At 35.9% G+C, this 27,732-nt stretch overlaps 1 protein-coding gene across 1 annotated transcript in view; it reads left to right on the forward strand.

Annotated features, from left to right (window-relative positions):
* The window catches only part of LOC128221592 (sortilin-related receptor-like), a 127,254-nt gene that overhangs the window by 44,189 nt on the left and 55,333 nt on the right, over nt 1-27,732 (forward strand). The window contains exons 9-10 of the mRNA XM_052930198.1: nt 1,736-1,852; nt 4,933-5,043. Of these exons, the coding sequence (XP_052786158.1) occupies nt 1,736-1,852; nt 4,933-5,043 (228 nt within the window). The remainder of the gene's footprint in view (nt 1-1,735; nt 1,853-4,932; nt 5,044-27,732) is intronic.

The following is a 27,732-nucleotide window of genomic DNA, read 5'->3' on the forward strand; positions in this document are numbered from 1 at the left end:
TCTAAACCGTTCGATTTCTGTAAAATAAAACACCACGCATCGGTAACTTACTTTACAAAAACAGTTCAACTAGCGTAGAAAACTTATGATTGATCTTTTTTCAGCCTTAAAAATATAATCAGAAAAATCTGGTTGGCGATCAAAATGTAGGTGCTGGGCACAAAAGAACAAAAACATCAATTAGGTGTGGCCTAATGAATTCATGTTAAATGTCGGCAAAGTTAGAAACACTAAGATACAGTTTATGTATTCCTGTTAAGTTTGGCAATATATATAACACCTAAATACAGTATATGTATTCATGTTCAATGTTTGCAAAATAGGAAATACAAAGAGAGAGCACAGGTATTAATTATAAATATTGGCAAAATAGGAAATACTTAGATACAGTGAATGTGATCATGTTAAATGGTAGACTGGGTAGTGAATATTATATATTAGATATAGTTGATTTGTTCATGTTAAAGATTGACTTATGAGGGAATGAGGGAATAGTAAGATAGAGGATGTGTTCATGTTAAAGGTGGGCTAGATAGGAACTATCAAGAGACAGTGGGCGTGTTCATGTTGAAAGATGGGCTAGATAGGGAATAACAAGAGACAGTGGATGTGATCATGTTGAAAGATGGACTAGTTAGGGAATATCTAGAAACAGTGGGCGTGTTCATGTTATAAGGTGGGCTAGATAGGGACTTAAAAGAGACAGTAGGCGTGTTTGGAGCAGTCGGACTAGATAGGGATTATCAAGAGATAGTTAATGTGTTCATAATAAATGTCGGCTATATTCAGAATAGTAAAGGACAGAGAATTTTAAATGTTAAAATGTGAACTGATTAGGGATAATGAATAGACAGGGGATATGATCATGTTGAAGGTAGATTAGATGGAATAGGTATTCATGTTAAAAACTGGACTGGTCGTTTGCGACGGTATGTTTGTTTTCCCTTTAACAAAGGCATCATATTCGTATGAGTAAAAACCCAATTTGTTTTTCAATGACTAGCATGTGAACGGTTCCATCATATCTGGAATTGCGATCGGGTCTTTTCGAAAATACCCCTGAGACGGGCCGGGCAATATTTCGTTTAACTACAGAAGACTTAGTGGTGGAAATATTGAGTGCAATGAAGTCTGGTGCTGAAATTTCCTTCAAAGCTACTTTATCTGTGCCTTTTTACGAAAGCTGTGTTAATGCGGTGTTATTTGAAATTCAATTTTGTTTTGTGTTAAATATGCAGACCATTTCTTTCAAATTTATTTTATAAATGCTGTTACATCTTCAAATTCAGTGATGATTGAGGTTACCTGTTTTGAGTAAAACGTATTGGTAATTCATCTCGTAAATGTACAGTGTTGCAGATTTCGCAATTTTCTTTCATATTCTTTTGTCTGCGGCGAGAAAATTTCCAATTGTTATTTGTCTGTTTACCCTTAACTCAGGCTTTAGTTTCGTTTAAACTCTAATTACTTGTCATGAATAACACGTGATCGTTGCGTTTTTTCGAAATTTATCGTGAAACGGCCGGGCAGTGTTACTTAAATCTACGAAAATTACTTTGTGGTTGGACTACTTATTGAAATCAGTCAATCGGAATAGAGTCAAGTGCTAACTATTTACTGAACGGTACTTTATTAATGTCTTTAAACGAAATTGTAAATTGTCAATAATGATTTGCTAATACCTTATCTGGAATTAAAGAAATGGTATCTGTTTAGGACACATTTCTATTTTCAGAGACGAGAACCTGTACATCCAGCCAGTTCCGCTGCTCTTCCGGGCAATGCATCAGCAATTCTTTGGTATGTGATGGCGATTCGACATGCCGAGATGGAAGTGATGAGGAAAGCTGTGGTAAGTGAAAGTGTATCTTTTTTTAAATAGAAATGTTTAAACCGATCATAAACCTTTGAATAATAAATCGAATATTTTACTTTTCGACCAATAAAAGGTTCTTGGTAACTGTTTGCTGAAACAAAAGAAATCTTCATCAACAGGTTTATCCAATTTATAAATACTAGCATTTATTTGTTATGATTTGTCTATAAAGGGAAAATGAAAGACAGATAATGTTTTTATGTCGAAGGAGGACTAGATAAGAACTATCAAGAGACACCGGATGTTCTCACGCTGAAGTTAGACTAAAAATGTAATATTAAGAGACAATGGATGTGGTCATGTTGAAGGTGAACTAGGGAATATTAAGAGACAACTGATTCGTTTGTGTTGATGTCGAACTAGATAGGGATTTTTAAGTAACCACTGATGTGTTTGTGTTGATGTTGAACTAAATAGGGACTTTAAAGCGACCACTGATATGTTCGTGTTGATGTCGAACTAGATAGGGACTTTTAAGAGACCACTGATGTGTTTGTGTTGATGTCTAACTAGATAGGGACTTTTAAGCCACCACTGATGTGTTTTTGTTTATGTCGAATGTGTTTGTGTTGATGTCGAACTAGATAGGGACTTTTAAGCGACCACTGATGTGTCTGTGTTGATGTCGAACTAGATAGGGACTTTTAAGAGACCACTGATGTGTTTGTGTTGATGTCGAACTAGATAGGGACTTTTAAGCGACCACTGATGTGTCTGTGTTGATGTCGAACTAGATAGGGACTTTTAAGAGACCACTGATGTGTTTGTGTTTATGTCGAACTAGATAGGGACTTTTAAGTAACCACTGATGTGTTTGTGCTAAGTTGGACTAGATAGCGAATATTGAAGACGTTGAGTTTATTTGGAGATATTTTGGTGATCTGCGAACGTTTCGTAGAGAGTTTTATTTATAGTTCAATGTAGCTTAACAATTGTAGTAAAAAACGTGAATGTTAATACATGAATTGGATTTAATTCAAATTACATGTTCGAAAGGTTAGTATGCAAAGTTTCTGGTGCAATATAATACGGTACTAACATTTAATTACGATAAGTAGAAATAATGTTTTGAAACTTTGGGTACTTATTATCAACTGATATCAATCTACGGGAGCATTGTACCGAATAATTGCAAACCCACTTTCAGATACCGTAAGTTATGATTTATAAAAAGTAACATGATTGTTACTTTGATAAAAACCATCGAATATGTGTATTTCAATACATTTTTTATGCACATTATTTACTTAATTCCTGATAATTAAACGCTGAAACCAAACGCGCATGACATAGAATTAAACATGGCGTTTAGAGTTAATTTCCAATTAATATGGCAATGTGCACATGCATAAACAGGCAGTAAACACTGTGTTTGATATATATAAGTCAATGTTGATCATATAAATATATATGTTAAGAATTATTATTTAATAATACAATACTATACATCATATTAGGCGTGATCAGGAGAGTACAACTATAGATTAAATATATATTCGTAATCATAGTATACCCTAACGAAACAAATTTACGTTGTTGATTGTCGGTAACTTTGGATTACTTCAGTTTTTTTCTTTAACACAGGCTTCAATTTCGTTTAAAGATGCACTATTACTCCCAAGTAAGATTTAACACATTTAATATAATTGTATTAATATACCAAAAAAGATGAACAAATGTCGAAAACAATGTTACAAATGAAGGAAACCGAGTTTAAATTAAATAAAATGTGCAGGAAAGATGGTATTGCTACCTTATGAGATCATAGTAGATCGCAGTAAATATTTAAGCAATCACCAATACTTTAATAATTTTGCGTTTTCACCTATTTAATACACAGATACGCTCGTATAATATTGTTAATAGTAATTAATATTTTCCATAAATGCATTTTTTGTAAGTAGTTGAGGGTGTATCACTCAAAATGTATGTTTGTTTTACATGTGTATGTATTAAATTTGAATAAGAGTGTCACTTTAACTAAACTTTTAAGTTTTAAAACGAATATCAATTAATCGTTTTCTCAATATCTGGAAAGGCTATCGGGACTTTTCGGAAATTTCCGTGAGACGGTCGGGCAATATTTTGTTAACCTACAAAGATACTTTGTGGTTGGAATATTGAGTGTAAAGAAGTAAACTGCAATGGAATCTGGTGCCGCAATGTACTCAAAGTTACTTTGTGATTGCCTTTTCATGACAGTTGCTTGATGGCTGTATTATTTCAACCTCGATATATTCTTTGAACATTCAGACCATTTTTCCACCTATGTGTTGTTTGTTTTGATGTTATGTCAAGTTAACTGTTTAAGCAAAATGTCTTGCTTATTCGTCTCGTAAATGCAGACATTTGGAGATTCCGCGATTTCTTTTCAGTTATTTTTTATCGTCTTTGACGATATTCCTAATTATGATCGTCTGTTTTCCCTTTAGTTCAGGTTTTTTTTATTAGAAATTCTGACCTAACTTTTCACTATCAGCACGTGATCGTTTCCGCCATTTGGGTGAGATCTGAACTTTTCGGAAAATCTTGTGATACGGCTGGGAAATATTTCTTTGAATTCTTCTCAATATGATGTGGTTGGAATACTAAATGAAAATCAGTCCATCGGAATGAAAGAATGTGCTGATCATTTACACAACGGGACTTTATTGATACATTTAACGATAGTTAATTTTGTGTAATTTGAATCCAGATACCTTTTATGACTCGGAACATATATACAACTTAATATATAACGATACGCAGGCGTAAACGAGGGAAAATCAGTTTGCATTTCATCAGTTAAAAAGTTGTGAACAGCAGAATAACCAATCACTGGCAGCAATAAAAAAATACAATAATCGATCACATTAATCTGATGATCGTTCAACACGTTAAACCAAGAATTCAACATGTTATCTTCATATTTGATTCAAATAATACAAAGTGTACTAGGCCATTTTATTTAGTTAAATGATTAATGCAGTTTGTTTTGGCCATAAAAATATTAGTAGGTGTTTTAACATCTTTTCCAGAATAAGAAATGTGATATCTGTTTGCATTAATTTATTCAGAATCCTGCACATCCGGCGCGTTCCTTTGCTCTTCCGGGGGATGTATCGACGAGATTTATGTTTGCAATGGCCACTCGAGCTGCCCGGATGGAAGTGATGAGTTAAACTGTGGTAATTCGTTCATATTTTAATAATCATTGGTGTTTATATCGATCATATACCGTGGAATTATAATTCAAAATAGAACTTTTCCACAATGACAGATGTAGCCATTTAAGGTATACTAACATTTTGTTCGATTTGATAGAAATATCACTGCAATAAATGTTCGTGATTCTGTAAATATGTTTTTGAGATTAAACATATCGCAGTTTTCTTTTCCCAAAACGGAAACGTTCGTCGTCCCAATATTATATAGACAGTGGATGAGTTAATGTTAAAAGGTGGTCTATTTTAGGACTATGCAGAGATAGTGGATGAGTTAATGTTAAAAGGTGTTCTATATGAGAAATACGCAGAGACAGTGGATGAGTTAATGTTAAAAGGTGGTCTATAGAAGGACTATGCAGAGACAGTGGATGGGGTAATGTTAAAATGTGATCTATATAAGGACTATGCAGAGATAGTGGATGCATTATTGCTAAATGGTTGACTGAATACGGAATATTAAGAGACACTGGATGTGTTCGTTTTTAAGGGTGGACTAAAGAGGGTATAATTTAGAGACAGTGGATGTGGTCATGCTAAATGGTTGACTACAAACGGGATATTTAGTGGGAATGGATGTGATAGATTAAAAGGATGGACCAAAGAGGAAATATTCAGAGACGGGGGAGGGGGGTAGTGTTCGTTTTGGACCAAAGAAGAATTATCTGTAGACAGTGGATGTGTTCGTGCTAAATGTTTGACTGAAAACGTAATATTAAGAGTCAGGGGAAGTGTAAATATCAAAAGTATGACTAAAGAAGATATGTTTAGATACAGTGAATGTGTCCATGTGTAAAGCTAGACTTAATAGAAATATATTGAGACAGCGGATGTGTTCATGCTAAATATTTGACCAAAAACGGAATATTTAGAGGCAGTGGAATAATTCATTTCAAAATTTTAGATACAATGGATGTGTTCATATGTAAAGGTAGATAAGATAGATAATATTTAGATACAGTCGATGTATTAATGTAAATTGTTAACTAAAACGGAGTATTTACAGGAAGTGGATGTGTTTATGTTTGAAAATGGTTTAAATAAGATACACTAATAGACAGTGGATGTGTGAATGTTAAATTATGAACTATTTAGATAGAGACAGTGCGATATAATTGCTGTGTTCATGATATATGACCTGCCAAAGTTAAATTTTCACATACACGACATAAGCCAATCCAAACTGTTACCATGACATAACAATTTTCACCGGGTGATATAATATTATCCTCGCGTGGGTATAAAAATTGACACTTAGAAATTCCAATTTCGACTCTTTGCAGAAAGAAAACTGTTGGACAAAAAGCTTACTTTTGATAAAACAACAGAATGTGAACTGATCAACAAATTTGTTATTTAATGTATATTAAGTTTTAAACTAAATAAAGTTACTGATTATGTATTCGTTGAATTGCTTTATAAATGTACCAGAGAAATCGTTAAATTAAAAATCCGATGTTAAAAGACGCAGAAAACTGAAATTAGAAATTTCAATCAACCGGAAACAGTTTATTACGTAATGATAAAGCCGAAATAATTCAATCACTTCAATATCATAGTTCATCATGACTCCATGAATATTTGCAGACAATTGTAGTTGTTTGGTTTAATAAAAAAAACATGAGTCATCAGATCACCTTCCATGTCATCTGATATGTATATGTTATGCTAAATGTAATTGGTTGATTCGGTGGGATTGTGGCACAGCTTGTTGCTTGCGAAAAGTCCATACCACACAAAAGAAGAGGTCGAGTGGGATGATTATTTAAACAAGCATCGAGAGGTGAAATATTCCCGCAGATCAGACGACTAATGAAGTATTTTCTTTCTTTCATATCGCATAAGTATTTCTAAAAAAACAATAAGACTATATTTCAAGTAAAAGTTCCAATTATAAGTTAAAAATATAACATTATGAATAAGATATAGCATGAGGATACTTTACTATATATATATATATAGTTTGTTAACACATTTGATTACGGATGATAAATATATACATATATATATATATATATATATATATATATATATATATATATATAGTTTTAAAACCTCTAAAATATTGGGGCCCTGTTGATATTTACACCCGAATTATTGGGTCCACGGTGTATTTATTGGGGCATACCTCAATATTGGGTCAAAGACCCAACATATAAGGACCCAACATAATTGTTTGTTTTAAATGTATCTGCAGGGTCAAATACGTGATTGCAACCTGTATTCCTAAACACATTTATTGGGTCGCAATTTCACTGTTGGGTCGCCAAATATACACGCACCGTGTTTCGTGTATATTTGTATATTATATTATATATTTTGACCCAATATTGCAATATATTGGGACATCACAATAAAGTGGAAAAGCTATCGTTATTGGTATATGTTATACTTATTTTTTTCCATACACAGTAACAACAAACCTTAACGTAGCAATATAACACCTTAACCGTTTAGTTGATGTACTATTATATAGATGATGACATCATTTTCTATAAATAATTCAATTTTTTTTTTTGCTTGTGAATAGCTTTGAAAATATGATGTAAAATGGAGAATTTGCTCCTTAGGAGCAAAGTTTCCATGTTTCATCGTGTTTTTAAATATCACATTCTACATTCTCTAGATGCGTTAGAATGTGTCTCTATCAGTTATTGGGTAGATGTGAACATTAACATGTAACTCAAAATAATTTAATTCATAGAATAACTCCTATGTCAGCCAGTATAGATCCCAGGAAAAAAAATCAGGCATTCTAGTGCAAGAAAACTTTCTAAATATTACTTTCTATGAAGTTTAATGCTCCTTCCCTAAAAATCTGTTTCTTAAATGCTAAATAATGGTTTATTTTTTTATTTCTTTCCTGTACATCATCATATCACTTCATAAGCATACAACTTGAATCCAAATGAGACGCCGAGTAATTGGACGTCCCATTCGGATCCAAGCTGGTTGACATTCTGATATGAGTTAACAATCAACATACAATAGGGGAGTGGGTACACTGACGAGCAATGAAAATGCAACAAGTATTTTTGAGTGTAACTACAAAACGTGCATTTTCGTAGACAACAGACCAAGACATATTTCATATTAGTTACCTATGCTACTCCCTGAAATGGGTTTTGTTTTCTGAAATCAACCATGACTGACTACGGCCGGACTTCTGGCGTATTCAACGTCCGCGACGCGCACGCTTTCTTAGCGACGTTTTTAAAATTCGTTTTTACTTTTATTGCACGTGTGCGTTGATTTACTTTATGAAAATCACCTGAAATAGCAAATCTCTAAGAAATAGGCAATGACACGATAAAACAATCGAAAAGTCAGTCTTCAAATTGAACGGTATAACGTCACGGGCTCCGTTTCAGACTGTCCATGACAAGGTACACAGCGTGCAACGCCGTCAAGACAGAATGTCTACCAACGTTAACGTAATCGATTCCTTGCAGCCCAATCGACGACAGAAGACTTGGTCAGGACACGGTGGTAAACCAAAACATTGGAAACTGTGTCAAGAAGACTTAGGGACTACGGTGGAAGTTGTCATCGGCTTTGCAAATTGTCGTGTTGCGCCGTAGCCATCGTATTGAAGTTACAGTCAGCTTGACACAGGCGTGGTAACTGTGTTGCTCTGGGTACCACATCTTGCACACCCGTCTCTCAGGCAATGCCTTGTTTAAATTTTCTTTTTCTGCAGGCATTAAATCTTAACACTTTGCTAGATGAAATGACGACCTTAAGAGATGTGTATATGTTTGCATTCAAAAGATATTGAAGCATATATTCTTTGTTGCGTTTTCATTGCTCGTCAGTGTATAATCCGAAAGCAGACGAAGACAACCAAAAATAACACATAGGCAAAGCAAGTTTGTCGTCACTAAGTATTATCTAACAACTGTCAACAAGTGTGTATGTGTTTAAATTTTCCAAACACTGCTGTCTGGTTGTGAAAGATGTTTGTAAAGCACTGACAAATCCTGACGAGTCCTGACTAGCAATTGTGTATAATTAATCAGAGCTTAAGATAAGGTGTGTATTGCATGTTCTAAAATATCCATTTCTCAATCTATTCCTATGTTTGACCACTTATTAGAATCGCAACCGGATGTTTGGATTCCTAGAACAGGGGGAATGTCTAATATATGGGCATCGCAGATACGGCCACAGTACCACTTCCGGGTTTAATCAGCGTGTTTCCTGGTAGTATCGTGTCAGTGTTACGAAAGCTTTCCATTTTATTAAATCATATTTTAAAGTATTTCAAAACTGGATAAAAATATCTCGAGAACATTTCAAGGATACACCCACTCTTATCCAGAAGCAGTTTTAGCCACTTGTGCCTATTTTATAACAACATGCTGTCGCATTTATAATTCCACAAAGATGTAACGCCCTCGCATTTTTGAAGGAGTAACATTTTTGTGGACTTAAGGTGACGATGTGACATCATGTGAAAATTTCATTAGCACCTTTCTCAACCATTTACCTGTTTATCACGTGTTTTCACGCCCTTGCAAACAGAGTAGACCCAGATCAGGCAGCTCCTAAAGATCTGGGTCTGCTCTGCTTGTTTCACTCAGGGGTGACAAAATTCCAGAATTCCGGATTTTGGGCAAGTGTCCAAAAAAAATAAAAAAAATGTTTTGGACACTTGCCCACTCATTCTCAATATGTTTCTAAAACACATTAAGAATTAGTGGGCAAGTGTCAAAAACAAATTATGTTTTTTTCTCAGCTCAAATACAGTTTTCACATAAGCTTGAGTCGGATATTGTTTATGAAATTTGGACCAGGTCTCTTATTCTTGCATGCTCAGACTTCACCCTTCCTCCACACAAGCACAGTGCACCTATTGAAACCTTTGAAACTTAAAGTGGTTGAAAATTTAAATGAAATTAGAGTATGTGCTCCTATAGAGCAAAATGCTCCATTTCCCATGATATTTTTAAAGGTATTCAGACCATCATTTTTTTCAAGTTCATTTTGTGCTCTTTTTTTTTAACTTCATTTTCTATAAATTTGTAAACAATACAAATTTATAGAAAATGAAGTGATGATCAAAAATTAATGTATGAAGTAAATAGGACTGCAACGGTTCACCGAAGTTCGGTTATTTTCGATTCTTTTTTCTCGGTTCGATTTTCGGTTTGGCGCCGCAAAATTTCGGTTCGGTGCGTCAATTTACGGCCATGACGGCCCATTAGACTATACCGCTTATTTGGACCAATCAGCTTGCCGATAATATTCTGCCTACCGTTGTTAGGTAAACATGTCTGAATTGTGCGATCCACTGGCTGCTTTAAAATCGGCACTTTGGAAGCATTTCGGCTTCTTCAAGAAGGCTTGCAGCATAACTTGATAGTTGATACAGTTGACAGATGTATATATTAGTCTTATTAGATGAATATTGGCAAGTAAATGAGTTGTTTTAAAGTGTTTCTATAATTATCTTGTGTTCCCTATTTCCGAACCGAATAATCGATAACCGAGAGGGTAATAATCGAAACTGAACCGAACCGAGAAGTACCTGTATTGTTGCAGGCCTAGGAGTAAAGTGTTAAGACTTTGGAATAGTCTTGTGTGAATGGAGAAAACGTTCGAACAGAAGCTGATAATCATTATCAGCTTCTACCAAAATGGTTATTTCATTCATTTGATTGAAAAGTCCCAACTGTGAACTGAATACATAACACTTGACAGTTCAAAAGGTAGCAGGAGATTGCATTTTGAGTCTTGATTTCCATTTAAACCCAGGAGCTTTCGGGGGCTTTGCCCCCTGGCACCCCTGTTCACTAAACAATGTAGTTTGAACTTCAGACCAAGGCTTGTAAGACAATTAACTCTCAAACCAGGACTGGTGGGACATTTTAATCTTAGACCTGGACTAATGAGGCAGCAGGCAGTGCAGTGCTGACCAGATGGAAACAGTTGACCCAACAATGTTATATATATTACTTGCAAAACCCTTAGAATTGTTGGGTCATAAATTTTCTCGCAAAACCTGGTGAAAGTGATGATATATAGTAGACAAAATTGGCTAGGGGCCCAAAAAGAGTCCCTTTAAGCCAAAACAAAAGTGACAGTTAATATGGTTCCGAATTAACCAACAATGTTGCCTAGATGCCCCTTAAGGTTACCTTTAGAGCTAAGAAAGCTACAAGCTGTAATGGAGATCAGTGATCCAACAACATATTATACATGAATACCTGTTGGGTCATAAATTGTTTTCATACAAGTCCTGTTCCCATAGAGACCATGACCATTGAGACAGTTTACTCACAGGCCAAGACTAGTGAGACAGTTTAATCTCAGACCAAGACTAGTGAAGTATCAGGCAGTGCTAACCAAATGGAATTGACACAACAATGTAATATATACTACTTACAAAACCCTAAGAACTGTTGGGTCATTAATTTTTTTGCAAAACCTGATGAAAATGATCATATATAGTAGACAAAATTGGATAGGAACTCTTTTGAATCCCTTTAAGCCAAAACAAAAGTGACAGTTTTGGTCAGACCTCGGGCCAAAAACTTGCTCAGGATGTTTTTCTTGATGATGTCTTGATCGAGTTCAGTCATGGATGGGGCAAGGTCAAAAAATAGGTCAGTAGGTCAAATCTTCGAAAAATCCTGTTTACCCTGTAGGAGCCCCATTTTTTGCCCAACCTTCCTGAAATTGAGTCAGAATATTTGTTTGATGATATCTCAATCGAGTTTGACCATGGGTTGGGCCAGGTCAAAAAGTAGGTCAGTAGGTCAAATCTTTGAAAAATCCTATTTAGGCTTTAAGGGCCACATTTTTTACCCAATCTTCCTGAAACTAGCTCAGGATTATTTCTTGATAATATCTTGATCAAGTTCAATCAAGGGTGGGGCCAGGTCATAAAGTAGGTCAGTAAGTTAAATCTTAAAAAATCACAAACCTTCACCTTTGACATTAGTGCGTAAATGGGCACTCCCAACCCCTATTGCATGCACAATTGTGAAAAAGTGCCTTCATGCTAGACCCAGTCCTTTTGGGGCATGTGTCATGTGACTGTGACAGCTCTTGTTAATCATTTCTTTTTATATGCCCAAAGAAACTTTGGTTGTATTTTGTTATGGCGCATCTTCCGCTTGTCCATCCCTCTGTCTGTTTGTCTGTCAGCCATTCTTGTCCGCTCAATAACTTTAATACTATTCAGCTTAGGGCAACCATGGATTAAAAATTTATGACCCAACAATTCTTAGGGTTTTGCAAGTTATATATATATTACATTGTTGGGTTAATTTTTTTATGACCCAACAATTATTCAGAGTTCTCATGGAATATATAAAAAAATGTATAATACATTGTCTTTTTGTCTGTTAGCCATTCTTGTCCGCTCAATAACTTTAATACTATTCAGCTTAGGGCAACCATGGATTAAAAAATTATGACCCAACAATTCTTGGAGTTTTGCAAGTTATATATATATTACATTGTTGGGTCAATTGTTTTATGACCCAACAATTATTCAGAGTTCTCATGGAATATATAAAAAAATGTATAATACATTGTTGGGTCACCAATCTCAAATACTACCAGTAGCTATCTTTAATTTGAAGGTTATGTTATCGGGCACCAAGGCAACACTTAATTAGGGACCAAATCAATGTCAATGTCACAGTTATCTGATATATAGAATGCCTGTGCACTCAAACATTTCTGCTCAATACCGTAACTTGAATAACTCGATCAATAGGTCATCGCCACCGTGATCTTTAATCTAGTCAGTACCATTAATTGAAACGCATTCAGCTAAGGACTACCTTATGTGGTGTTATAGATGATCATGGTCTGTAGTTGATGCTTATTTTTATACCCCCAGAAACCAAGTTCGAGAAGGGGTATATAGGAGTTGGCATTGTCGTTGTTGTCGTCATTGTCATGGTTGGTGTAGGCATGAAAAACTTTAACCTTGGCTATAACTTCTTTGTTCTTGAAGCTACTGCAATGAAACTTCACACAGCTGTTTACAATCACAAGGGCTTTAATCTGACCAAGAGCCATAACTCTGTGATGCTTTGTTGTCAGAATTATGTTTATGGTCTTGGGAAATAATAGACGAGAGTTGACCTCCATGCACGGGACTTATAGTTTTGAATTGTCTCTTCAAGACGATTATTGAGTAATAGCCCATAATAACAAAACCTGGTTGTGTCAGGAGCTGGGGCAGAAGTACTGATGGTTCTAGGGTTTTTGTGTCACCTGCTGTAGGCAGAAGGTGACACTAAACGATCACTTCTCTGGCGTCTGTCTTAGTCCGTCTGTCCAGCCGTCTGTCCGTCCATCTGTCTGTCCGTCACACTTTTCATGTCACGCGTTTTAGCTCACCTGAGCAAAGCTCAGGATGAGCTACTGTGATCGCTCGAGGCATCCAATAAATCGACTATTATTCTTTTGATATAATTAGAAATAATATAAATGATAATATAAATATAAGAAATGAACGCCTACTCGCTACATTTCAACGGGTATATGAATACAACAGGTCGCATGCATAGTTAATGTAAACCCCTTCGGGGTTTACGAACTCTGCACGCGACCTGTTGTATTCATATACCCGAGAACAGACGCGAGAAGGCGTTCATTTCTTAATTGAAATTAAGTTTTAAATTTTATTCATAATTACACCTGTAATAGCCTATAGGACTTATTCTTTTTGGCTGAAATCTGTTAAGGTTTTGGGGTTAGTGTTGTAATGCACTGTTGCTCCATGAAATAATATTTGCCCTAGGAAGCTTATATGTGACGTCGTTTGAAAAAAATGGGACCAATTGCGGGACAAAAAATGCAAACTTAGATCAGACGCCGCTCATTCTGCGCGACGTCTGATCAAAGTCTGCACTTTTTGTCACCCATAGACGTGTAGAGAAAACATTTTCTCTCTCTGTGTGTGAAGATTAAACTAAAAAATAACGACACATGTGTGAAAACAGCTGATATATAATGTCACCATGTTTTCCGCAATTGGTCCCATTTTCTCAGACGACGTCACATATTTGAAATGGAAGTGCCCTGTATGCTGAACATAGATTCTGCATAGATACTGTTTCAAACAATTGATAATTTTAGTCAAATTTCACAGGATTTGAACTGAGTCATTTTTAGTTTAAATCTGATTGATAGTTGAAATATTTGCTGTAGGGAGCTTATATTTGAAATGGAGATGCAATGGAAGGCTGAATATAGATACTTCATAATTAAAGATGATGAAAATATGTTTTATCCAAATTTTAACCCTTTACCTGTTTAATGTTCATGTAAAAAAAACTCTGCCTACTATGCATATATTATTAGATCATTTTCATAGTTTGTGAATTATACTTGTAATTTGTAGAACAATATCCAGACTACAATATTTTATGTTGCAAACAGAGCAGTGTAGTGGACATGATATTTATTATCATATGTTAATATAATAAACACCATGTCCACTACAGACCATAGTTATCTCCCCTTGATGTGTTAAAGTAGGCAAAATAAGCCCTGTCCGGGATTCTTCTTTGTTATTATTCAACAAATCTTTATCAAACTTTCAGAAATTAATGGCCATGTTGTAAACTTTCGCCTCTGTGAATTTGGTACGGGTCACATGACCCTGACCAGAGTTATCTCCCCTTGATGTGTTAAAGTAGGCAAAATTAGCTTTGTCCGGCCTAACTCCAGGGCAAAAAACCTAGACATGGAGGGGATGTACTTATTTCAAACAGTTAGCTCTAGGCGAGCTTTGCTCTTTGTTACTTTTTGTTGTATAAATGGTACAACATGTATTTTTATGCCCCCTCTCTTAAAAAAAGGGGGGGGGGCATATAGATTTGCCTTTGTCCGTCCGTCTGTCTGTCTGTCTGTCTGTCATTCCGTCTGTCTGTACGTTCCGAAAAGTTTGTGTCGCGTGTATCTCAAAAACCGTTAGTAGTTCAGACTTGAAACTTCATGGATGTAATACTCTGGGTGGGAACTTGCGCACCTGGGTATTTTCATCCGGCCAAAATTGATATTTACGGAGTTATGGGCCTTGATTTTGTGAAAAAATGGCATTTTTAGTTTGTGTCATCTGTAACTCTAAAAGCCTTTGTAGTGCAGACTTGAACTTCATGGATGTATTACTCAGGGTGTGAACTTGTGCACCTGGGTATTTTCATCCGGCCAAAATTTATATTTACGGAGTTTTGGGCCTTGATTTAGTGAAAAAACGGCATTTTTAGTTTGTGTCATCCGTAACTCTAAAAGTATTTGTAGTACAGACTTGAAATTTCATGGATGTATTATTCAGGGTATGAACTTGTGCACCTGGGTATTTATCCGGCCAAAATTTATATTTACGGAGTTATGGGCCTTGATTTAGTGAAAAAGCGGCATTTTTAGTTTGTGTCGTCCATAACTCTAAAAGCGTTTGTAGTAGTGACTTAAAACTGCATGGATGTATTATTTAGGGTGTCAATTTGTGCACCTGAGTATTTTTAGCCAGCTAAAATGTATTTTTACGGAGTTATGGGCCTTGATTTAGTGAAAAATCTGCATTTTTGACAAAGCACTAGTGGGGGCATCTGTGTCCTATGGACACGTTTTCTAGTTCATAAAAGAGTTCTTTAAGAATAAAAGTTAAAATGAAATTTTAGCTTTGTCTGATTTATTCCCAAATCATTTGAATTTTATGTATTATTAACTTGGAGGTGTGTTTCTTGAGGCTAGGAAATCCAGTCCCTACCTAGGTTTACAGACCGCTTAAAACTAGCACCTAGGTTTGGAAAGGTTGGGGAATAATCTTTCGTAGGCAAGCAAGGTCATTTTGCTAAAAGCTAGATCGTTTCTTTTTAAGCAAGATTAAAATCTACCTCTGACTTCCTCTTACTTTCAGAGTCTAGCTGAAGGAAACGCACATCTGATGACTTTAAAAAGTAGGACCCATGCAAACATTTTTGGACTGATTTTTCAACGAAAAAAATCGTCTATTAAAATAGTGATGTCCGGGCGGGCGGGCGTCCGCACAGGACCACCTTTTGGTAAAAGTGCTATAATTATTTTATCCTTCAATGGATTGCTTCCATATTTGGACAGTTGCTTCATTGGATAGTCCCTTTCATGTGACATTGACCTTGACCTACTTTTTGCCCCGGAAAATCCGTCCATAATGCGTTTCTCGATTTTATTTTTTTAGCTCACCTGAGCACAGCTCGGGTGAGCTTTTGTGAACGAGCGTGGTCAACAATTTGCTAATAACCTAATAACCACTTTATAGGCCAGAATTTAGAACCTTGTGTCGCCAAACTTGCTCATAATGTTTTCTATTGATAATATCTCGACCGGAAGCTTTTTTTTCTTCACTATTAGATCTATTTAGACAAATAATTGATATTTTGTTCCATGTTTAGGTCAATTATTTCAGGGTGACATGGCTTACGAGCATGTGCAAATAAACAAACTAGCTATAGCTTAGGTGGCCGAACTTACGTACTTCAAGGGGCTAGCTCACGTAAGAAGACTTTAAAAATTCCAATCATAGTCACACGGCCTGTAAACGTGGGCGCCACCTCTTTTTATGCCCCCAGAATCTGTGATTCGGGGGCATATAGGTTTTGCCCTGTCTGTCTGTTTGTCTGTCTGTGTCACGAAAACTTAACCTTGGCTATAACTTTTCAACCATTGGTCATAGAGCTTTCATACTTGGCATGTGTCTTCCTTGTGACAAGAGCTTTCCAGCTGTGCAGATTTGTAACTCTGTCTGCAATATTTAAGGAGTTATGCCCCTTTAACCGAAAACTTAACCTTGGCTATAACTTTTCAACCATTGATCATAGAGCTTTAATACTTGGCATGTGTCTTCCTTGTGACGAGCTTTCCAGCTGTGCAAGGTTTGTAACTCTGTTTGCAATTTTGATGGAGTTATGCTCCTTTGAAATTTTGAGTTTTTTACAAAAGTGCCGCCTGGGGGGCATTCGTGTTTCACAAACACATTTTTCTTGTTTTTAGATGCATTGAAAATGCCCCTATGCAACTTCACAGATACCAAGACATATTTCCACAATTTCCTAGATTGAAGCAGTTTGGATTAAGCAGACGATAATTTTATCGGCGGGTTCAGGGTTAAACTATCGTAAGCAAAATTATGTGTGGCCGCAGCCTCTTAATATAGCGACAAAAACATTTGACGTCATCTGCGAAAAGGACCTTATTGCGGAACAACCATGACGTACGTCATAAAGCAGCTGCTTTCACACGTTTATGTTGATATTTATAGTTTATACTGCACACAGAGTGATAAAATGTTTTTCTACTAGACTATACAGTCCTATGTGACAAAAAGTGCAGGCTTTGATCAGCCGCCGGGCAGAACGAGGCGTCTGGTCAATCTTGCACATTGTGTCCCTCCATAAGGTCCTTTTCCCACACAACGTCATTTTTCAGCCGTTTTAGATCTGCAGTCCTGTGCTTTTCAGCTTATTGTAGAGCTAAGCCATTAAAATGTTTAGTGTCCTGAAAAAAAATGAAACTGTGTAGACGGTCAGTGTGACACGTGCTCGCTTAGCCCATTCAGCCCTAGCGACGAGTTTCAGCGTCCTTTGCAAAAACGTGTAAACCAGATCAGAGGGCTCCTGATGGAGCCCTCTGATCAGGGTTTCACTTTTTGTAAAAAAATTAGATTTATTCATATTTTTTTCTCAAAAAATCCCCCAAAATCTCAGACTGAATTTGTCTTTATAGATCGCATGAAAAGTCCATTTTAAGGCTAATGCTCAAGGAACTATCTGCACTTTTGTTTTAACGCACTTATGCCTAAAGTCGACAAAAGTAGACATAGGCAAATGGTGTAGACCCAGATAAGCGGACTATGTTTGCTCACCTGAAATTTCCAAAAAAATCAAAAATCTTAACACTTTGGAAGTTTGTCCTTATTGTATCAAAATAGACTGTTCCGTGGAATAAATTGGAAAATCCCACTATTAATTCAGGCATGAATAGAAGTGATGTACTGATTAATCAGAAAGTCAACGAATCGTTGACGAGTAGCCCTCTGACTTGACGATGACGGCCGCAAATATTCGTTGACGAAATTTGCCCAAACCCGAAAATGCTTCATTAGTACTGTAGAAGGCATGCGTCTTTGCCTTCGAAAAATACTGCACTTTTATCACTAGTTTTTAATTGAAAGAAAGTATTTTTCTTTAAGTTCTCTATATCCTCCTATATACCCCCAACTTTTGTGTCGGGGGATAACAATACTGTATCAAGCATCAAAGAGTATTATAGTAGTCATTTAACCTTTACAACATTAGTTCTAATGAAGTTTTGCAACTTTTCTCACAAACATTAATACTGTCCCTTTTAGTTGACTTTAGTCGATTAATCGTCAACTTTGACCACTGATTAATCGACGAACTTTTTGGGGGCTGATTACAATCACTAATGAATAGGTTAAGTGATTACCGAATTATTTTTTTAAAATGGTTCTTTCATATTTTACCTCATTCTAACTGCAAGTTCACGATTATACTAGCAAATGTTACTACCGCTGTTATGATATATCACTATACCGGTATATCGAGGGGTTGCTGCCAGAAGCACATAGCTCCTTCTGGCAGTAATCCCTCGATATCATTCGATGTAATTTACACAGGTTCTTAAGACCTCCAAACTGTGTGCAAGAATAGCGGTCCATTCAAGACCTAGGGACTGTTACAGAGGGACTTCGAAATTTCCTTAACATTGAGTTAATGTTTCGTTAATGTTTGCTGGTAAATAATGGTTACAGTAGTGAACTTGATTAAATTGACAACTCTTCCGGTTCCGGTTTGGTATTACTGATTGAATTATGGGATGTGTCAATTCTTATGCAAAATAGTTTGGATGCTGGGACTCTCACAGCTGGCGGTGTCTCACAAAGTTTCCATCTGTAGGTATTTGCAACGCTCAAATACATGTATAATGGCCACAAAATGTTTGAAAACGCTGGATTTTCTTAGTTTGTTAAAGCTTTTAATGGCATCATTGATTAAAAGGTTAAATACTGTGGTACACGTATTAAGGTTAGGTGTTGATAATAATGACAAAAAGTTATGTTTATTGTTTAGCGATTTATTAAACACGAGCTTCATTAATACTAACCCTATCCAATACAGTAACAATTATTAACGTATAAAACATGATAAAAAGTATACATAATTCGAATTATCTGCACTGATTAACCCAATCATCCAAATTGGTAGAGCTGTTACGAGTATCCGAGTACTCGGATATCCGTGAATCAGGCCTAAAAATCGTGTACGGATATTCGTCATTGCCGAGATCGGTGGATCGCAATCTTTTGCACATTATATAAGTTATACAAAGTATAACGTTTTTGTTCATTATCTTGCCATTTTAAACTGTTCATTTCTGAACAGAAAGTAAAGAATCAATCTATAGGTAGCAACGAACCTTTGTCATTATATAAGATTCGATGATATTCTTGTATGAATTTTCAAAACACAAAAACATGTTTTGAAATTAAATCTTAAATCAGAATGACAATGAACAAGAAATTAATTATAATTTTATGGATATAAAATAATAAATAAATAAATCGGGCTTATTGGTTGACAGGACTGATACACACACGCTTTGTAAAATAAATAATTTGCCAGCATTAACGTTTGACTTAAATGATTCGTATGTGAGCTATTCACTAGAGAAAGAAACTACTGAGTAAGAACAGTCATAAGGGTATTGCTAGTATTTGCTATCTTTCCATTGCTGTGTTGTTATTATTATGTCTCCCCTTCTCTGAAAGGGGGAGACATATTGTATTTGTAGTTATTCTTATTCTTATTCTTATTATTCTTAGTCTTCTGGGATTTTTTTTGTCCGAGGCAGAACTCGGAAACTACTTGAAGGAATTGATTGAAACTTGGAACATAGCTAGATGGCGATGTGAAGTTGTGCCCCTTGCAAGAGTTATAACTCTAGACCATTTTTTTGCAGAGTTATCTCCCCTTTTTCAATTTTTTAATGGTGTACTTTGTCCAGAGCAGAACTCAGAAGCTACTTGAAGGAATTGATGGAAACTTGGAATATAAATGATGGCGATCTGCAGTTGTGCATCCTGCAAGAGTTATAACTCTAGGCCACTTTGTTGCAAAGTTATCTCCCCTTGTTCAATAGTTAAATAGTGTAAACTTTGTCCAGAGCATACTATGACAACTACTGGATGGAATTTTATAAAACTTCATACAATTGTAAAGCTCAATGAGGAAATGCATTATTCAGGGGCCATAACTCTTAATTACATAATCACAGAGTTATGTCCCTTTGTTACTTTTTCTTATCTAGTTCTTCTTCTTATTCTTCTGGGAATTTTTTGTCCGGAGCAGAACTCGGAAACTACTTGAAGGAATTGATTGAAACTTGGAACATAGATAGATGGCGATGTGAAGTTGTGCACCTTGCAAGAGTTATAACTCTAGGCCATTTTGTTGCAGAGTTATCTCCCCTTTTTCAATATTTTTATAGTGTACTTTGTCCAGAGCATAACTGAGAAACTACTTTAAGGAATTGATTGAAACTTGCAACATAGATGACGATGTAAAGTTGTGCATCCTGCAAGAGTTATAACTCTAAGCCAATTTGTTGCAGAGTTATCTCCCCTTGTTCAATAGTTAATAGTGTAAACTTTGTCCAGAGCATACTATGACAATTACTGGATGGAATTTTATAAAACTTCATAGAATGGTAAAGCGCAATGAGAGGAAATGCATCATGCGGGGCCATAACTCTACTTTACCTAATTACACAGTTATTTCCCTTTGCTACTTTTTTTATTTGGAGCATACCATGAAAGTATTGGATGTAATTTGATAAAACTTCATAGAATGATAAAGTTCAATGAGAGGGATTGCTTTGTACAGGAACCATTACTCTAATTTACTTCATGACAAAGTTGTCTCCCATTCTTTAGGTCAAACATATGCTAGGGGAGACATCTGTTTTCGACGCTATGCTCGAAAACAACACCCATCTAGTTTTCAAACTGAATTTCGATGAACAGATGATGAAAGCTATAACACAAATATCAAAATAGATATTATTTTACAACACAAATTTAAAGAAATGATTTTCGTAAGGTGTTTATGTGGTCGTTAATTAATGCTGATGATTCGTGGTTCGATCTGTGAATCGTCATCTCTGACTCGTGGATCGAATCGGATCGCCACTTGACCGGCGATCCACAGCCCTACAATTGGACAATCATTATGTAATAATTAAAATTGATAATAGAACTATCACTAAAATATTTTGATGCTCTTTTCTGACAATATTGTCAATATTGTCAAACATTCTATTTTCTAGAAGTCGGAGGCAAAATTACCTATTTATATTTCAAAGTGATATAAACCTTCAAAGCAAATAAATAGGATCCTGATGAAACAACTACAGATGCTGTCTCGACGGGGTCCAAACTATTTACATATCAAATTGGTTACAGGGTTGATTGTTCATACTTCTTTATATCCAGAAGTTCTTTTTACAATATTCAGTTAAAAAAAACTAATGTCTTGCTGTCAGTTTTTGATTGCCTCCAACTGTCCCCACTTTCAGGAAACGACTTAAGCCTCTTGGTGGGCCAATTTGGAAATTGGTTCCTGATCCAATTTGTTAACAGATCTGATCATCATGTCTACTAGAAGTAAGACATGTTTATCTAAATCCATACATTTTGAAATTTTAAATTCATTCAGCCCTAGTGTCAAAGATAAGCGTGGAATCATACCGATTCGACCCAATAGCTTAATGCATTTTATATATTATATATAACATATTGGGTCTAAAGCCCCAGTAAAATGATGGGTCTGACCCAAGAAGTTGGTGACACTAAAAGGTACCTATGTCTCAAGATTTTCTGATGTATATTGATATACATAGCATTCCAACAGTCAATCTATACTGTATATAGGACAGTGACGCCTGTATCACTATTATATCTAGTAGGTCCCAATAAATATGGATAGGATTATAGTCCCAATAAGTTGGCGAGTTTAAGTATATATATATATATATATATATATATATATATATATATATATAGTTTTAAAACCTCTAAAATATTGGGGCCCTGTTGATATTTACACCCGAATTATTGGGTCCACGGTGTATTTATTGGGGCATACCTCAATATTGGGTCAAAGACCCAACATATAAGGACCCAACATAATTGTTTGTTTTAAATGTATCTGCAGGGTCAAATACGTGATTGCAACCTGTATTCCTAAACACATTTATTGGGTCGCAATTTCACTGTTGGGTCGCCAAATATACACGCACCGTGTTTCGTGTATATTTGTATATTATATTATATATTTTGACCCAATATTGCAATATATTGGGACATCACAATAAAGTGGAAAAGCTATCGTTATTGGTATATGTTATACTTATTTTTTTCCATACACAGTAACAACAAACCTTAACGTAGCAATATAACACCTTAACCGTTTAGTTGATGTACTATTATATAGATGATGACATCATTTTCTATAAATAATTCAATTTTTTTTTTTTGCTTGTGAATAGCTTTAAAAATATGATGTAAAATGGAGAATTTGCTCCTTAGGAGCAAAGTTTCCATGTTTCATCGTGTTTTTAAATATCACATTCTACATTCTCTAGATGCGTTAGAATGTGTCTCTATCAGTTATTGGGTAGATGTGAACATTAACATGTAACTCAAAATAATTTAATTCATAGAATAACTCCTATGTCAGCCAGTATAGATCCCAGGAAAAAAAATCAGGCATTCTAGTGCAAGAAAACTTTCTAAATATTACTTTCTATGAAGTTTAATGCTCCTTCCCTAAAAATCTGTTTCTTAAATGCTAAATAATGGTTTATTTTTTTATTTCTTTCCTGTACATCATCGTATCACTTCATAAGCATACAACTTGAATCCAAATGAGACGCCGAGTAATTGGACGTCCCATTCGGATCCAAGCTGGTTGACATTCTGATATGAGTTAACAATCAACATACAATAGGGGAGTGGGTACACTGACGAGCAATGAAAATGCAACAAGTATTTTTGAGTGTAACTACAAAACGTGCATTTTCGTAGACAACAGACCAAGACATATTTCATATTAGTTACCTATGCTACTCCCTGAAATGGGTTTTGTTTTCTGAAATCAACCATGACTGACTACGGCCGGACTTCTGGCGTATTCAACGTCCGCGACGCGCACGCTTTCTTAGCGACGTTTTTAAAATTCGTTTTTACTTTTATTGCACGTGTGCGTTTATTTACTTTATGAAAATCACCTGAAATAGCAAATCTCTAAGAAATAGGCAATGACACGATAAAACAATCGAAAAGTCAGTCTTCAAATTGAACGGTATAACGTCACGGGCTCCGTTTCAGACTGTCCATGACAAGGTACACAGCGTGCAACGCCGTCAAGACAGAATGTCTACCAACGTTAACGTAATCGATTCCTTGCAGCCCAATCGACGACAGAAGACTTGGTCAGGACACGGTGGTAAACTTAAACATTGGAAACTGTGTCAAGAAGACTTAGGGACTACGGTGGAAGTTGTCATCGGCTTTGCAAATTGTCGTGTTGCGCCGTAGCCATCGTATTGAAGTTACAATCAGCTTGACACAGGCGTGGTAACTGTGTTGCTCTGGGTACCACATCTTGCACACCCGTCTCTCAGGCAATGCCTTGTTTAAATTTTCTTTTTCTGCAGGCATTAAATCTTAATACTTTGCTAGATGAAATGACGACCTTAAGAGATGTGTATATGTTTGCATTCAAAAGATATTGAAGCATATATTCTTTGTTGCGTTTTCATTGCTCGTCAGTGTATAATCCGAAAGCAGACGAAGACAACCAAAAATAACACATAGGCAAAGCAAGTTTGTCGTCACTAAGTATTATCTAACAACTGTCAACAAGTGTGTATGTGTTTAAATTTTCCAAACACTGCTGTCTGGTTGTGAAAGATGTTTGTAAAGCACTGACAAATCCTGACGAGTCCTGACTAGCAATTGTGTATAATTAATCAGAGCTTAAGATAAGGTGTGTATTGCATGTTCTAAAATATCCATTTCTCAATCTATTCCTATGTTTGACCACTTATTAGAATCGCAACCGGATGTTTGGATTCCTAGAACAGGGGGAATGTCTAATATATGGGCATCGCAGATACGGCCACAGTACCACTTCCGGGTTTAATCAGCGTGTTTCCTGGTAGTATCGTGTCAGTGTTACGAAAGCTTTCCATTTTATTAAATCATATTTTAAAGTATTTCAAAACTGGATAAAAATATCTCGAGAACATTTCAAGGATACACCCACTCTTATCCAGAAGCAGTTTTAGCCACTTGTGCCTATTTTATAACAACATGCTGTCGCATTTATAATTCCACAAAGATGTAACGCCCTCGCATTTTTGAAGGAGTAACATTTTTGTGGACTTAAGGTGACGATGTGACATCATGTGAAAATTTCATTAGCACCTTTCTCAACCATTTACCTGTTTATCACGTGTTTTCACGCCCTTGCAAACAGAGTAGACCCAGATCAGGCAGCTCCTAAAGATCTGGGTCTGCTCTGCTTGTTTCACTCAGGGGTGACAAAATTCCAGAATTCCGGATTTTGGGCAAGTGTCCAAAAAAAATAAAAAAAATGTTTTGGACACTTGCCCACTCATTCTCAATATGTTTCTAAAACACATTAAGAATTAGTGGGCAAGTGTCAAAAACAAATTATGTTTTTTTCTCAGCTCAAATACAGTTTTCACATAAGCTTGAGTCGGATATTGTTTATGAAATTTGGACCAGGTCTCTTATTCTTGCATGCTCAGACTTCACCCTTCCTCCACACAAGCACAGTGCACCTATTGAAACCTTTGAAACTTAAAGTGGTTGAAAATTTAAATGAAATTAGAGTATGTGCTCCTATAGAGCAAAATGCTCCATTTCCCATGATATTTTTAAAGGTATTCAGACCATCATTTTTTTCAAGTTCATTTTGTGCTCTTTTTTTTTAACTTCATTTTCTATAAATTTGTAAACAATACAAATTTATAGAAAATGAAGTGATGATCTAAAATTAATGTATGAAGTCAATAGGACTGCAACGGTTCACCGAAGTTCGGTTATTTTCGATTCTTTTTTCTCGGTTCGATTTTCGGTTTGGCGCCGCAAAATTTCGGTTCGGTGCGTCAATTTACGGCCATGACGGCCCATTAGACTATACCGCTTATTTGGACCAATCAGCTTGCCGATAATATTCTGCCTACCGTTGTTAGGTAAAAATGTCTGAATTGTGCGATCCACTGGCTGCTTTAAAATCGGCACTTTGGAAGCATTTCGGCTTCTTCAAGAAGGCTTGCAGCATAACTTGATAGTTGATACAGTTGACAGATGTATATATTAGTCTTATTAGATGAATATTGGCAAGTAAATGAGTTGTTTTAAAGTGTTTCTATAATTATCTTGTGTTCCCTATTTCCGAACCGAATAATCGATAACCGAGAGGGTAATAATCGAAACTGAACCGAACCGAGAAGTACCTGTATTGTTGCAGGCCTAGGAGTAAAGTGTTAAGACTTTGGAATAGTCTTGTGTGAATGGAGAAAACGTTCGAACAGAAGCTGATAATCATTATCAGCTTCTACCAAAATGGTTATTTCATTCATTTGATTGAAAAGTCCCAACTGTGAACTGAATACATAACACTTGACAGTTCAAAAGGTAGCAGGAGATTGCATTTTGAGTCTTGATTTCCATTTAAACCCAGGAGCTTTCGGGGGCTTTGCCCCCTGGCACCCCTGTTCACTAAACAATGTAGTTTGAACTTCAGACCAAGGCTTGTAAGACAATTAACTCTCAAACCAGGACTGGTGGGACATTTTAATCTTAGACCTGGACTAATGAGGCAGCAGGCAGTGCAGTGCTGACCAGATGGAAACAGTTGACCCAACAATGTTATATATATTACTTGCAAAACCCTTAGAATTGTTGGGTCATAAATTTTCTCGCAAAACCTGGTGAAAGTGATGATATATAGTAGACAAATTGGCTAGGGGCCCAAAAAGAGTCCCTTTAAGCCAAAACAAAAGTGACAGTTAATATGGTTCCGAATTAACCAACAATGTTGCCTAGATGCCCCTTAAGGTTACCTTTAGAGCTAAGAAAGCTACAAGCTGTAATGGAGATCAGTGATCCAACAACATATTATACATGAATACCTGTTGGGTCATAAATTGTTTTCATACAAGTCCTGTTCCCATAGAGACCATGACCATTGAGACAGTTTACTCACAGGCCAAGACTAGTGAGACAGTTTAATCTCAGACCAAGACTAGTGAAGTATCAGGCAGTGCTAACCAAATGGAATTGACACAACAATGTAATATATACTACTTACAAAACCCTAAGAACTGTTGGGTCATTAATTTTTTTGCAAAACCTGATGAAAATGATCATATATAGTAGACAAAATTGGATAGGAACTCTTTTGAATCCCTTTAAGCCAAAACAAAAGTGACAGTTTTGGTCAGACCTCGGGCCAAAAACTTGCTCAGGATGTTTTTCTTGATGATGTCTTGATCGAGTTCAGTCATGGATGGGGCAAGGTCAAAAAATAGGTCAGTAGGTCAAATCTTCGAAAAATCCTGTTTACCCTGTAGGAGCCCCATTTTTTGCCCAATCTTCCTGAAATTCAGTCAGAATATTTGTTTGATGATATCTCAATCGAGTTTGACCATGGGTTGGGCCAGGTCAAAAAGTAGGTCAGTAGGTCAAATCTTTGAAAAATCCTATTTAGGCTTTAAGGGCCACATTTTTTACCCAATCTTCCTGAAACTAGCTCAGGATTATTTCTTGATAATATCTTGATCAAGTTCAATCAAGGGTGGGGCCAGGTCATAAAGTAGGTCAGTAAGTTAAATCTTAAAAAATCACAAACCTTCACCTTTGACATTAGTGCGTAAATGGGCACTCCCAACCCCTATTGCATGCACAATTGTGAAAAAGTGCCTTCATGCTAGACCCAGTCCTTTTGGGGCATGTGTCATGTGACTGTGACAGCTCTTGTTAATCATTTCTTTTTATATGCCCAAAGAAACTTTGGTTGTATTTTGTTATGGCGCATCTTCCGCTTGTCCATCCCTCTGTCTGTTTGTCTGTCAGCCATTCTTGTCCGCTCGATAACTTTAATACTATTCAGCTTAGGGCAACCATGGATTAAAAATTTATGACCCAACAATTCTTAGGGTTTTGCAAGTTAAATATATATTACATTGTTGGGTTAATTTTTTTATGACCCAACAATTATTCAGAGTTCTCATGGAATATATAAAAAAATGTATAATACATTGTCTTTTTGTCTGTTAGCCATTCTTGTCCGCTCAATAACTTTAATACTATTCTGCTTAGGGCAACCATGGATTAAAAAATTATGACCCAACAATTCTTGGAGTTTTGCAAGTTATATATATATTACATTGTTGGGTCAATTGTTTTATGACCCAACAATTATTCAGAGTTCTCATGGAATATATAAAAAAATGTATAATACATTGTTGGGTCACCAATCTCAAATACTACCAGTAGCTATCTTTAATTTGAAGGTTATGTTATCGGGCACC

This window comes from Mya arenaria, chromosome 16 (assembly GCF_026914265.1).
Source record: "Mya arenaria isolate MELC-2E11 chromosome 16, ASM2691426v1".
Taxonomy (NCBI): Eukaryota; Metazoa; Mollusca; class Bivalvia; order Myida; family Myidae; genus Mya; species Mya arenaria.